Raw genomic sequence first — 15374 nt, 5'->3', positions numbered from 1 at the left:
GAGCCACCATAACAGCTTCATAGCCCTTCAGGAGCCCAAGGCAGGGTTCAGAATCAGTACGTTACTTTGCCCAGTTTAAGTATCTACTGTTTTCATGCATGATTTTCATTCATCACTCTGCTTTTATCCACACTGTTCCCTCTGAAATATCCTTGTTTCCACCTCTACACAGCCGGATTCCACCTTCCATGCTGCTCCTCAAATGCTGCCTCCTTCATGAAATTTTCTTTAATTAACCAAACTGAAATAAACACTTCCTGTTGTGAATTCACAATTCAGGTTTTCAATACTTCTTTTGTAGAACTTACCACTTTGTATTATATGCTATTTATGTCCATATTTTCCCTACTAGGAATTATGTTCCTTGATAAAGGAACACCGCAAATAGGAATGTCCTAATTCACATCATAGACAAACATAAACTTACATAAAAGCACAGGTCTGGAGATTCCCGACCTTCTGGCCAATGATTCCTGCAAAAACCCACACTGGGAGCATATGGGCATGCACACACATACTCAGGAGACCATTCATCCACGCAGTGGCACAGGCACCTGCACACCTGTCCTGACTACGTTCCTAGGAACTACTTCTCTCCTTAACCTGGTACTTTCAAAGACTTGCTTCCTATTCCCCAACCTTGGACTTGGTATAGTCACCTACCATGGAAGTGGGAGGAGCACAACAAAATATTTGCAAACGGGAGTAGATGTCCTGGTGCGGAAGCAGACAGAAGTATAGGCGTTGTGTGTGCACAGGCCGAGCTGCTACCAGCTGATGTTCTGGATGGGGCCCCTGGGAAACAGCCGTTTGTGTTGTAAACTAACTTTAAATTTTATTTGCAAAATGGGGTGCTGTTTCTTGCTTTCACAAGGGCACTTTATGGGCTAGCAGTCCTGCTTTAGGGCAGGCGCTGAAATTAGACAGCTGTACAGCCTACCATCTGTGAAGACATGGGCTAAGATTTTTATCTTTCTCTGCTGTGGCTGTTTCTTCATGTATAGAATGAGGATAATAATAATGCTCAATGTAAACATTTTTGTGAGAACTAAAGCCTGGCAGCCTGGCCCAAAGCTCTCAATAAATGTTAACAATTGTTGTCAATAGATAGTGGTTGTATGTAAAACGATTTAAATCATGAGATGGTTCGTTTTCACTGAAATACAGAAGCTTTAGTGCTCATGTTTATAACAGAGACTGAGTTGTGCTTTTGCAGTGTCATTTATCTTGTATAATGCTAACTAGAATAAACTTAAGCAATTAATTATCTGGTTATTACTTTAGAAAATAATCTTTTCAATTTTAAGGTCAAATTTCATATTTGCTAAAGTGTTTATTTACTACATAGTAACTGACTGTGAACAACTTATAAACTTGATTAATGGGGAATTTACCCATCATTCTTGTTTATCTACTTTTTAAGTTAAAATCCCAACTGAAAAAAAAGCATGAATGTGTTGTATGTAGAAGGATGTATCAGGCTATCATCTTATTTGAAAATAATTTACAGTGTTGATGTAAGTCATATCATTGTTATCAGTAGCAAACATTTATTAAGAGCCAGCTTTGAACATCATACCATAATTAAAACAAGCTTTCAGGTTTCTGTGCTTTCCCCATCACTGACTGATCCATTCCTCTGCTCTCCTTTCCAACCAGACCCCCCAAGAAGTTGGCTGTACTCTTTCCAATCCCTCTCCTCTCCTCTCACACTGTCTCCTATTGGGCTTTAACTGCCATCATTGCATCCAAACTATTCAGTCAAGGTGGCCAGTGACCTCCATGTCACCAGATCTAACAGTCTCTTCTCAGTCCTCACCTTTTCATTGAAATGATTGTTATCCCTGTCTTGATCAGCTTTTCTTCTCCTGGTTTCTAGAACACCACACTTTCTCATTTTTCCTCCTACTTGGTTGGGTGTTCCTTTTCAAGTCTCCTTGGGTGCTTCCACTTTTTCTAAAACTCTTTCATCACTAATGGGTTTTGGTCCTAGATTTCTCTCTCTCTCTCTCTCTCTCTCTCTCTGTCTCTCTCTCCCCTCCCCCACTCACTCTCTCTCCTCCCCCACTCTCCCTCTCTCTCTCCCTCTCTCCCTACCCCCCTCTGTCTCTCTCCCTACCCTCCCTCCGTCTTCCTCTCACAAACACAAAGCTATGTCTATTTAACTTATGCAACTTGCTGGTACTCTTCTCTTTGGCTACACTCACTCCCTTGATGATCTCACACAGCCCAATGTCATTCCATTAGTCAGTGACAGAGCTGAGACCCAAATCCAAGCAGTCTGACAGGATCCTGTGCTCTTAAGTCAAAATACTTTGACCTGTTCATATGTTCAGTAGGTTGTAAGATGCTATGTCTAATATGAGTCCATGTTTGTTAAATATACATGTGAATTTGTAAGAAAAATGCCTGGAGGGATATATATCTATATATATTTGCACTGTGATCTCTGGATGGATAAATTATGACGATGTTTTCCTTCTTTTGGTTTTACATCTTCAACAATAAAAATATATTATTTTTGTCATAAGGAAAACATTTTAACAGATTTTTAAAATTCAGGATTCCAGATAAACATAATTTCCTTTATCATTCTATTTCATAAAGAATCTCATTCCATAAATTTTTGAGTTGATGTCAAAAGCCACAAGACATTTTTAGGTAAATTTCTTGGTGTTTCTGGCAGAGACAGATGATGGAGCTGCTATAGCCATATATCTGATAAAGTGCAGTGTTCATTCCATTTTACAGTGAGGACATTGAAAATGTGTTGGTGAGTTTGTATTAAACTCATAAAGTATCATCTTGACAGTAGACACCACTTTTCTACATCCTAAATAGAAATTTTCTGAACATGAATACAAAGACCTTTTCTGGCTTATATTTTGTAAATAGGGACAACTTTGCTGTTTCACCATGTCTGAAGAATATTAGATTTTTCTGAAGGTAAAAACAAGCATGGACACATTTCTTCCCCTTAAGAAAAACAGTATAAAAGGAAATACTTAAGGCTGAAGGGGCCATTACTTGGTACTAAGTGTTGCATGATATTGGCCTCCATCTGTTGGAATGAGTGAAATGTCTAATGGGAAAAAGAAGGGGAGGGAGAAGTGCTTGTGTGTGGGAAAGGAGAGAAATTTCCAGTTTCTGATTATTAAACTGCTTTATTTAGAGTTCCCTTTGAACAAATATTGGCAAGTAGCCCAGAGTCCCAACTTGTGGGTGTTTGAACTTTGCTGAAGGACTTTAAGGGAATTCCTAGTCTGTTGTTCTGAAGTGGAAACTGTAAATTATTTGTAATGGAGAGAATGACGAAAGAAAAAAATTTCATCTCCTTATAATGACTCTCCCATTCCTGCTATTTCCCTGATAAGTTATTTTTTTTTTACTTGTCTACAGAATATAACGCAGCTATTTCTACTTTGTTTCATAATGCTTTCCTGAAAGCCGTGTCTTCGGCTTCCTGAAAACCAAGCATTAAAGGTAATTTCTGCTTTTATCAGGAACAAGGTTACACTTGGACTTTGCATTTCTGATAAAGAATTCAGCATAAACAAAGTTTGATGTGGCTAACACCATAATAGTACTCCCTTACCTTTGTCTGGCATTTTACCATTTTCTAAGGCACTTTCATAGAGGTGAAGTAATTCGCATGACAACTCAGAGAGGTAGATATTGTTACCCCTATTGTAGAAATGGAGAAAATGGGACACAGGAGGATGGCTCAGCCTACTCAGGATCATTTGGTTGGTGGATGATAGAGGAGGTCCCTCTTTCAGACCTTTTAGTAGGATCAGAGGCACTTCCTTTCTCCCTCAAACCAACAGAAGACAGCTGCCATGTAAATCAGCACACCTCCGTCATCTTAAAGTTAATGTCAATTTTCCTGTCAAACTCACACCTGTATTTTTCATAATCCCAAGGCCAACAAATCTCATCCTCACCAGTGATTCCTTTTCTTATTAAAGCAATCTTTAAACTTCACTTTACTCATACCCAAACTGTCCCCCGCTGCTTTTCCCCCCGCTATCCCACCTCTAACTTCTTTGAATCTCTTTCCCCTGTAAAAGCCACAATTTCATCGTAAGCACCCTAATCTATACCCTCAACCTCCTGACAAAACCATACTTTCACCTTCTTGCCTTAATTCAGACCTGGCATTCCCCCAGGAACATCGCTTTCCTTGAGCCTTAACAAACAAAAACTGCTGTTTCTCCCCATCTTCCAACATGCTGAGAGAGACTTGGGAGCAGTGTTGGCATTCTTCTAGCTTGTAATTGCCAGTCCAGGTGATCCCATTCCTACCTGTGTGCAACTTCCCACCCTCTGCACGCTTTTGAGTCTCCTGCCATGGCATGAAGCTTAGTCATATCGTGCACCAGCTTCCTGGTCACTCCCCTGGTCACAGAAAACTTCCGCACCTGGCTCGCAAGTGCTGCCAAACTCCCGCTGTCATCTCAGACAACCTCAGTGTCCGTGATTCATAGCTTCTCAAGCACCTGGATTCCAATGCTTTTTGCCTCAATTCTTCTTTAATGCAACTCATTCCTGTGGCAAAATCCTAACTTGATGTTTACCCAGATGCTCTGAAGACCTGAACTTCAGTGATTCTTCACACCTCTGAAAGCACCTGTCCTAGCAACTTCCACACTCTCCTGACCTTTTGGTAATTTCTGTTCTTGATCTTTCTTCAACTCTTTCAGTTGCTTTCCGACTTTCACCTCCTTCCCTACCCAGCGTAAACCTCAGAGGCCCCTCAATTACCTGAGTTGCTTCTGGGTACCCGCCTTGTCCTCCCTCTGTTTTTGCTGTACCCACAAAACTAACTTGCTTGTGGTTATCTAAGTGGCTAAAGGTGTGGGCTCGGGAGTCAGGCTCCCTCAATTTGAAGCCTATTTTTACCATTTAGTAGTGATTCCACCTTAGACAAATCATTAATTTTTCAGGGCTTTCATTTCCTCAATGACCATCACACGTTATTATGAAGATTAATTGAGATAATATATGTAAAGTGCTTAGACTAGTACCTCATGCATAAGCACTCAATAAATGTTTACTATTATTACAAATGAACTACTTGATGCTGCTTCTAAAAAAAAATCACATATTCTCATTAATAATTGCCAATTCAACCTGAATCTGCAAAGCAAGACTCAAATCAACAAACATCCTCCTTTTTCACCCTTCTCCCTATATATTGCCCACTTAAGGGAGAAGCTTGAGAAAATACCCTTGTAGGGCCGGAGAACCTCTGATAACCTCATGTTAACTATTTGTCCTCTTCATCAAAAGTAGATGAGATTAACAGACTGACTAATGTCTATTTATTTTTAAGGCAGTAACAGCAGGGATTTCATATGAACTCTTCCAAGAAGACAGTCTAGAAGAAGCAGACTTGAATAGACATCTCACAAAGGAGAAAACAAATGGCTAAGAAATACATTAAAAGATGCTCACTCATTAGGAGTCAGGGATGCAAATTAGAACCACAATGAAATAACATTGCAAACCCTTGAAAATGGCAAAAACTAAGAAATCTAACAATAGCAGATGTTGGGCAAAGTATTCTAATAGGCACTTAGATGGTACAATCACTTTGTGAAACATTGTAGCGTTATCTTGTAAAGCCAAATATTCACATACTGCATGGTCCAGCCGTTCCAGCTCAGTGAAGCTCTTTCACATGGCTCTCAGCAGAATGGTCAGAGCAAGACGAAATTGCAGGCAACTCTATCCTTGGACAGGAGAACAGATTAAATAGTAGTATAGTGGCACATTCACACAGAAGAATATTAGACACATGCAGATAAAATATAGCAGCAATAACAATATGAAAGAATCTTAGTGTTGAAGGAAACATTAAAAATCATGTGTCTAACAAATAAATACATAGTATAATGGCATTTTCCATATATTAATCCATTTAATTATCTTAACATCTCTTTGAGGAAGGTACTATTGCTCTCATTTTACAGATAAGGAAACTGAGGCACAGAGAGGTTTAAGTAACTTGCTGATACGTGGAGGTTCCAGGATCTAGCTAACATTTACTGCATGCTTAATGCAGTACCACACACTTACCTAGATTATTTTACAAAAAATGCTCCACATAAAATGTCCTTGATTTTTTTTGCCTGATAAGTCTTACTTCCAAAATCAACACAGCAAGTTACAGCTGGAGAATCCAGTTTATCATATGCCTTTGCATTCTTCTCTCAACCCCAACACCTAAGTGCAAACTCAATAGATATTTTGATCTTCATTTAAACGGTCTTCTGAACCATTTTCTAGTTGTCACTTTTGAAAACAGAATGTGACTCACTGTCAACGCCCTAAAGCACTGAGGCCGTGGAACACCCTTTCAGTCTATGTTTTTTTTTTTTCAGAATGCCAATAACTTAAGAGATTTCAAAATTAAACAATTATTTTCCCCAGAAGCATCAACTCACACCACCAACACCCTACCCTACCCCCCAAAAATCTCTTTTTTCAGTCTTTTATTTAACACCCATGAGACCCAAAGGAAAGCTAGAGGGAGGATCATTTCTTCCTACATCACAATCTTAGAAATGATGCTTATAAACTTGTGACTGAGCATTGTACAACAGGGAGGGGAGGGGAGCCAGAAATCCAAAATCTGTATCTTTGTCCCAAGTTCTGCTGCTTAGGTGTGCAACATTGGACAGATTCATTAACTTCCCTGGGATTCATTTCCTTCAGTTATGCACTTTGTTCAGTTAGACTTGACAAGCTATCGAATGCCTCCTAGGTGCCATGTACCCTGCCAAGTAATGGGGATACAGGGACGCATAAGACTGGTTAGCTGTGGCGGACCTCCCAGCCATTAGAGAGCTTTCTTTTCAAAGAGGAAGACTGTGGATCTTGGTGCCTGATGTGGTTAAGTAGAGTGTGGATAGCCAGGTGGTGGTGTTGGACAGACTGGACAATGGTCAGCTTACTATTGTGGTTAAGAGCTCATCTCTGGGGTCATTCAATAACTAAACATATACTGGCTTTAACCCTCATGAACTCTGACCTCAGGCAAGTTACCTAACATTGGGAAGAATCAGTTTCCTCATCTCTAAAACAGAGATGATAATTATACTGTATTCATTTTGAGGATCAAATAAGATAAGTGCACATAAAAAGGAGGGTAAGAGTCATGATCAGCAAATGTTACCTGTCCCCATCCCTGTTATTAGCATTAATGTATCAGTTGTTTCTCAGCAAGGCGTTCTGATAGGTTTGAGAATCTAGGCAGTTGTCCCTCAGTCTTGGGCAGCTCTTCCTTACTCACTGGAGGATGGTACTTCAGATGGACGTTCAAGTCTTGTCCCAAGACCTTTCCTGAAAATGTTGACATGTGTTAACGAGATGATTACAGGCTAGTGCAAAGTGGAACTGATTTTGGAGGAGGTTATTTCTAAATGTTCTAAGGTATGAGGCGGGGGTGTAATTAAGCATAGAAAAAGCAAGAGGATGCATTTTAGGTACTGTAAGGGTGTGTTCATTGTTACTATTTTATTTTATTTTATTTTATGTTTTATTGAAGTTGTAGTTGATTTACAATGTTAGTTTCAGGTGTATGGCAAAGCAATCCATTTATACGTATACATACATACATTTTTTTTGTTCAGATTCTTTTCCGTTATATTTTATTACAAGATATTGAATATAGTTCCCTGTGCTATACAGTAGTTCCCTTTTGTTTATTTATTTTATATAATGTTTATCTATTTTATGTAATGTGTATCTGCTAATCCCAAGGTCCTAATTTATCCCTCCCCTCCCTTTTCCTCTAGGTCGTTCCCATGTCTTGGCTATTGTAAATAGAGCTGCTATGAACATTGGGGTGCATGTGTCTTTTCAAATTATAGTTTTCTCTGAATATATGCCCAGGAGTGGGATGGCTGGATCACGTGGTAAGTCCATTTTTTAGTTTTTTAAGGAACCCCCATACTGTCCTCCATAGTGGCTGCACCAATTTACATCCCCACCAGCAGTTTAGGAGGGTTCCTTTTTCTCCACACCCTCTCCAGCATTTATTATTTGGAGACTTTTTAATGATGACCGTTCTGACTGGTTGAGATGATACCTCATTGTAGTTTTGATTTGTATTTCTCTAATAGCGATATTGAGCGTCTTTTCATGTGCCTGTTGGCCATCTGAATATCTTCTTTTGAGAAATATCTATTTATGTCTTCTGTTCATTTTTGGATTGGGTTGTTTGTTTTTTTTAATATTAAGCTGTATCAGCTATTTGTATATTTTGGAAATTAGTCCCTTGTCAATCATGTCATTTGCAAATATTTTCTCCCATTCTGTAGGTTGTTTTTTCATTTTGTTTATGGTTTCCTTTGCTGTGCAAAAGCTTTCAAGTTTAATGAGGTCCCATTTGTTTATTTTTGCTTTTATTTCCATTACTCTATGAGCTGGTTTGAAAAAAAAATTGCTGAAATTTATGTCAAGGAGTGTTCTGCCTGTGTTTTCCTTTAGGAGTTTTATAGTATCCAGTCTTACATTTAGATCTTTTTAAAAAAATTTTTTTATTGAGTTATAGTCATTTTACAACGTTGTGTCAAGTTCCAGTGTAGAGCACAACTTTTCAGTTATACCTGAACATACATGTATTTATTGTCGCTTTTTTTTCCACTATGAGCTAACACAAGATCTTGTATATGTTTCCCTGTGCTATACATTATAATCTTGTTTATCTATTCTACATATGCCTGTCAGTATCTACAAATTTTGAACATTTAGGTCTTTAATCCATTTTAGGTTTATTTTTTGTATATGGTGTTAGAAAATGCTCTAGTTTCATCCTTTTATATGCTGTCCAGTTTTCCCAGCACCACTTATTGAAGAGACTATCTTTTCTCCATTGTATATTCTTGCCGCCTTTGTTGTAGATTGACCGTAAGTGCATGGGTTTATTTCTGGACTTTCTATGTGTCAGTACCATACTGTTTTGATTACTGTAGCTTTGTAGTATAGTCTGAAGTCAGGGAGCGTGATTCCTCTAGCTCCATTCTTCTTTCTGAAGATTGTTTTGGCTATTCAGGGTCTTTTGTGTTTCCGTACAAACTTTAAAATTTTTTGTTCCAGTTTTGTGAAATTTGATAGGGATTACATTGAATCTGTATATTGCTTTGGGTAGTATGGCCATTTTAACAATACTGATTCTTCCAATCCAAGAACACAGTATACCTTTCCATCTGTTTGTGTTGTCTTCAATTTCTTTCATCAGTATCTTATAGTTTCCAGAGTACAGGTCCTTTGTCTCCTTAGGTGGGTTTATATCTAGGTATTTTATTCTTTTTGGCGCAATGGTAATGGGATTGTTTCTTTATTATTTTTCTAATACTTTGTTGTTATTGTATAGAAATGCAACTGATTTCTGTATATTAATTTTATATTCTGCAACTTTACTGAATTCATTGATGAGCTCTAGTAGTTTTCTGTAGTAGTAGTAGTAGTAGTAGTAGTATCATGTCATCTGCAAACAGTGACAGTTTTACTTCTTCTTTTCCAATTTGGATTCCTTTTACTATTTTTTTTTTTCCTTCTCTGATTGCTGTGGCTAGAACTTCCAAAACGATGTTGAATAAAAGTGGCAAGAGTGGGCATCCTCGTCTTGTTCCTGATCTTAGAGGAAATGCTTTCAGTTTTTCACCATTCAGTATGATGTTAGCTGTGGGCTTGTCACACATGGCCTTTATTATGTTGAAGTATATTCCACCTATGCCCACTTTCTGGGGGGTTTTTGTCATAAATTGATGTTGGATTTTATCAAAAATATTTTTCTGCATCTGTTGAGATGGTCATATGGTTTTTATTCTTCAGTTTGTTAATGTGGTGTTTATCACATTGACTGATTTTCACTGGCTGGTCCATCAGCCTATAGAGATTGTGGCTAAACCAAGGACTGCTGTGGGGATTAAAGGCTGCATTAAGTGGCTGAATTCCAGTGTTTTCAAAATATGTTAAGGTAAGGAGGAATTTTTTAGCTGCAGACATGAGAAGACATGCCTTATCATCCAAGTTTGTTTAATGTGAATGTGTTTCTTGTTGGTGTTTCTCATTTAGTATTTCCTCAGTGTAACCCCAGAGTTACATTAAAGTAGATCAGGGTTAGATTTTATAACCCTAGAAGTGGAGTGATTTGTCAAATGATGGGCTTTTGGTGGTGGGTAAATAGGACACCAAGATTATCTAATGTCTCTTCTCTTACGACTTCATTCTAACAGGTTGATGTTGAAAACTTTCACCATATGCATGCAGGTTCTCTAGGTGTGCATATGGCTAGAGGGCATCCCAGCTGGCAAGCTTAATAAGGAGGACTGGTCACTGAATGGAACTGTTGATGGGTCATTATTCCTCGATGATTCTGAAAACTGGATGCACAGATCTGAATAAGGAATGAATTCTTTTTCCTTCCTGTGGTTCACTGTGCATTTTGGGTGGGTGCCTGGTGAGGGATATGGCATTCTATAGGACTGCCAGGGGCAGTAGAATGCCTAGTGTAGGAAGAAGACACACACTGATGACCAAGGCAGGAAATCTTTGAGTCAAGGCCTGAGCACTGAAAGAGGTTTTTCTTATTTTTGGTTAAAGATGGGGGATGAGTAATCCTATAGAGATCTAAGTTTTCAGTGTGGAAAGACTCTTAGGGAACTCAGCCTTCTGGTCTCTTTCTTAGCTGACGACCTAAACAGTAAGACACACTATTACTTTAGTGGTGCCAAGTTTTGTGAAGATCCATAATGGCAGAAATAAATCAAAGTACTTAGAACTAAAGGTTCTTTTCTGGTGAGGGAGTAATAGTCTGAGTTCATTGCTGATAAAATATGATTTGGCTGTGCCAAATGTTGATCTTCATCTAAAGCTGCACTGTCCAACATGGCAGCCACTGGCCACAATTGGCTAAATTTAAATAAATTGAAATTAATTAAAATTAATAAAATTAAATGAATTAAGTACAATTAAAATTTAGTTCCTTAGTCATCCAAGTCACAGTTCAAGTGTTCAGCACTAGTATGGCAGCTACTAGCTCCTGTAAAGGCCAATGCAAATTCATGGAACAATTCTATCGTCATAGAATGCTCTGTTGAGCAGCACTGATCTAGAAGATAAACTAGATCTCCAAAGATATTCTATCAAAAAACACCACTTTGATGCTTGATTGACCACACCAGGGAGGCTCTGTCTAGTTTTTATTCTGAACTACCAGAGATTTGAAGTAGAAGAGTGAAGGCAGTTAAGACCTTAGATTTTGGTGTGCATTGAAAAGCCTAATTTTTTCAGTAAAGTTACCTTCTGTTTGGAGATCACTATGGATAATGGTCATAGGTGGGAGCAGAGGATGTGATGCTGTGGGGTTAGGGCTTCCTCTGAATGAGAAGGAGTGTGTGACCTGACTGGGCACAAGGAAGTGGTCAGAGGTACTTTTGATACTTGCACAAGGGGTGAGTACCGCTAATGTTTAGTTTCTGGAACTTGGTTTCTGACCTCCGTACCTTTCTTCATCTGATTATATTGGTAAAAATAGGTTAGGCGTCCTAAGAAGAGCATGAATCTCAGCCTCCCTTTCTGGTTTGAGAGATTCTTAACACCTTCTTCAAAGTGAAAGTACTTCTACTAGTCCTGGTTCACATGCCTCTAAAACTTTAAAAAGAATTAAGGAAAGGGAAATCAAATGAAAGCCATAATACTTCTCACACTAGTTCAGAGTGTCCCTGGTGGCTTGTAGCATGGGGCTGTATCTAAATCATTTTCAGCAGAGTCTGCTGAGCCATTTGGTTGCCCCGTCCCACCCATGTCTTTTAATGTAGACTCAAGAACTGAGGAATTGGGAAGGAATGAAGTCTTCATCTTGAGGTCCTCATCTTTAGAGGCTAGGAGACAAGATGTCAAAAAAATGGATCAGAGGGCAAGATATCTCTCACGGAAGTTAGGAAGTAGGTCGAGAGAGATGTTAAGAGGAAGTCACTATTCAAAGAACACTTGGGATTAAGAACACAGAAACTAGTAGACAGAGCCAAGAGCTGTCTCTAGTAACTGTTAACAGGAGCCATTTTCATGAACTGATGAGAGAATAGGAGGGTGACTACAGGAGACAAAGAGGGACTTTCCAAGGCAGCAATAAAAACATGAGCCCTGGACCTTATTTAGTCTTGGATATTTCATCATCCTCTCACGTAGGTAAAAACTCTGGCATGCAGTACCTGTTGAATGACTCCTCAGGGAAAGAAAATCACACTGAATGCATAAATTCCTTTATTGAAAATATTGGGTTAGCATTGCATTACATATACTCAATAGCCATAAATGGAGGGCCACACATTTCTGATTGGACAATACTGTTTTAAATAGAGAACACAGCATCTGGATATGCTCTCACAAGTATAATATCATGGACTAAACTAGATAGGAGTGAACTATATGCAAAATGACCATTTTGTGTGTTAATAGCATATGGTTGCAAATGGCATAAATGGTAAACATGATCATCATGAGACATTCCTGATATCTCACACCAACACATTATTTAACAAGCAGATTAAGGTTAGACTGCTGATAAGTTGTTAAACAAGAGTTCTCAGTAGAACTTGGGTGCAAGTACACCCAGGCTACAGATTTAAGATATTATAGCATTCATTTAAACTTGCATGGAATGTAAATGGAGTAAAATAATTGTCGATCTGACAGGAGGCCACCTGGCAATTTGTTCTCTTTTATAAATAGCCTAAAAATAAAAGAGTAAGCTAGATGAAATATTCTGACAGCTTAAGGCCAGCATTCTAAGAGTTGTTTACTTTTTAAAAATACAGGTATATAAACACTACTTTTTTTTAATTTTTCCTTTCAAAGAGATCACTGGGTATGTAATTTATGACAGACCACTTTCTCAGCTTTGGCTAGTATTTGAAAATTTTTTCCATCAGCAGTCTTTGGCTTTCGTAGAAGTCTGGCAGTCAGTAATATTGGTTAAAATTTTAACAAGGCTTTATTATTAACTTTAATAAAAGAGTGTTTCATGATGTGAAAGTGGGTTGATATTAAAAAACAGGTTTTACTTTTTATTTCAATTTTGGTATGAATGCATTTCTTTGCATTGCTTTTTCTCAAATAGTCAGAAACCAAGACAATTGGGCTAATTTGACATTTTTCATTTCATATAATATACAGAAATTAAAACAGTCCCATTTAAAACAGAGGACTGTTCATTAATTTGAAAACCTGGGGGAAATTATACAAAAAAATGAAAATACAATTTTTGTTATTAACATACATGATTTTATAAGAACCAAAACATTTTCTTTTCAAAAGCAGAGTCTGTTCTAATTCTAGGATCTTAAAAGTATACATTTCTATAAATATCAACTTATGACTGTGAGAAATGGCTTACTTTTTTTTTACACAATTATGTTCAGAGTAGGTAACAAAAAATGTACCTTTTTAATGAGTAAATGGAAAGCTGGCCTACAATAGTCAAATTAATAAACATTGGTAATGAGTTTAAAAAAATTCAGAATTATGTGTTTGTATATATATATGTGTATGTGTCCATATATATATGGACATTAAGCAGCACATACATATACATATCACCCTAAACAATCAGGGCAAAAAAATTTAATATAAAATTATATAAATCAAATGGATTTGTTGCCAAAACATAGCACAAAATGTATACATTTCTTTATTTCAAGATTTGACACATTAAAAGAAAAAAACTGCCAACACATTTCAGACAATATACTAGAAATAATAAATAAAACAGTTAAAAAAATCACATATTCCCTTTAAGTGCTGTGCACTTTCAGTTTTTCTAAATGAGACTAAACTTTCATGGCAAACAACAGAATGCTGTACATTTTGGTAATGAAAATTACATTGATAAATACACAAGGCATGTATATATTTCCACAGTATCTTCTTTTTCACAGTTACCAAAAATAAAAATTGCATTCAACTCATACATCTATAAATATTCTGATTCCTCACTATATGGATTTGAAGGAAGTAAGAGTATAAAGTCTTCCAACACTCTGGACTTCAGATTTCTTTCTTCATCGTCTGCCTTCCACATGTCCCTTTCAGAATCTCTCTTCAGTGTGATCATGCTCTGAGATGATGGCAGAAAGAAAGCACTAGGATGGGATGAGGCAGTCTGGGCTGGACTTCATCTTCCAGCCAGCTTTGGGAGGGCTGTTTGAACCCAGTCTTGTTAACATTCTATTTTAAGGCAGTCTGAATTTCACTCAAATGTCCATACCTCGAGGTCTTGAACTATGAAGTCTTCCTTTTTGGAAAGAATATCATTATTAAAAGTGCTGCAGGAGTTGCTTCGTCCATGGTACAAATCAGCGTCTAGCCACAAACCAAATCGTCCCCTGAAAAGGGTGAAAAAACAAATAGTGAAAACATCTCAGTTTTATGTGCACACTTACCGTCCTCCCTTGACCCATCTTCTTTCTTTTATGCTATAGACACAAAACCCTAAACGGCTGGTAAATAAGGGGTACACTTCCTTTATTTCATTTAAATGACCCATCTTTCCTAAAAGACAGGTGGCAGTAGTCCCTCATTGAGACACAAACAAATCATTTTATCTTCAGTTCTTGGTGTCATGTGTTAGACCACACTGTCCTCAATAGTCTAAGCACATGGACCAAGGTTTTGGTTACCTGAGTCAAAACAGAACCACTCAGGCCAGGTGGTAAATTAATAACAACAACAACAGAAGCCTTACCCTCCACCACCAAGTTCCAAGGAACTTATGTCTCCATTGATAAAGTATGAGTTTTCTCCACTCCACTTGAAGACCTTAGGGTAGAAACAAAACAGAGAATTAGCAAAGAGGGAGTATCAGGCTAGTGGCTGTGTAAGGAAAGGCACTACCCACTGGCTGAGGAAGCTCCTGGCTGCCAGCCCTTTCCCACACCAGGATGAGGTCTCCCAAGGGGTCAGGAGGTAAGAAGGACCTCTCAGGCATATGCTGGTTCTGACCTTCAGTTCCTCCCTGGATCCCAGACCATGCGAAAGAGCGCTCCCCAAGGCCCCGGGGAGGGAACCTAAGCCGTTTCTATGCTGTAGCCGTGAAGTGCTGGCCAGGCTAGAATGAGGCCCGGTGAGCTCACAGGATGGGACAGCGGCTGCTCCAGCAAGAGTCCCTCACCTCCAACCCCACCCACCCTCCTGACACTGTGACACTAAGAAGGTGGGTATTTCTTCCATTTAGCTACCTTGAAATTAGGGCTAAACGTGTAGAGAAAAGTTTCGCCTGTGCCATAATAGTGGTCACTGAACTTGAAAGGATGAGTTGCATATGCTCCAAAAATCTGTCAAAAGAAAACAAATGTCATCTACTT

At 38.3% G+C, this 15374-nt stretch overlaps 1 protein-coding gene and 1 long non-coding RNA gene across 5 annotated transcripts in view; one reads left to right on the top strand and one right to left on the bottom strand.

Moving 5' to 3' along the window:
* LOC140697718 (uncharacterized) overlaps positions 1-15374 on the top strand; it is a 32048-nt gene that overhangs the window by 1654 nt on the left and 15020 nt on the right. For both annotated transcript variants that reach the window (XR_012074979.1, XR_012074980.1), the window contains exons 2-3: positions 3400-3483; positions 7803-7922. This is a non-coding gene — a long non-coding RNA (uncharacterized lncRNA). The remainder of the gene's footprint in view (positions 1-3399; positions 3484-7802; positions 7923-15374) is intronic.
* NCOA7 (nuclear receptor coactivator 7) overlaps positions 12259-15374 on the bottom strand; it is a 131293-nt gene continuing 128177 nt past the window's right edge. For all 3 annotated transcript variants that reach the window (XM_006200022.4, XM_015235770.3, XM_006200024.4), the window contains 3 exons: positions 15249-15344; positions 14756-14829; positions 12259-14396 (listed from right to left, as the gene is read on the bottom strand). In XM_006200022.4, coding sequence (XP_006200084.1) covers positions 14261-14396; positions 14756-14829; positions 15249-15344 — 306 coding nt within the window. In that variant the 3' untranslated portion in view covers positions 12259-14260. The remainder of the gene's footprint in view (positions 14397-14755; positions 14830-15248; positions 15345-15374) is intronic.

The sequence above is a fragment of the Vicugna pacos genome, chromosome 8, assembly GCF_048564905.1.
Source record: "Vicugna pacos chromosome 8, VicPac4, whole genome shotgun sequence".
Taxonomy (NCBI): domain Eukaryota; kingdom Metazoa; phylum Chordata; class Mammalia; order Artiodactyla; family Camelidae; genus Vicugna; species Vicugna pacos.
This window is presented reverse-complemented; position numbering and strand designations above follow the sequence as displayed.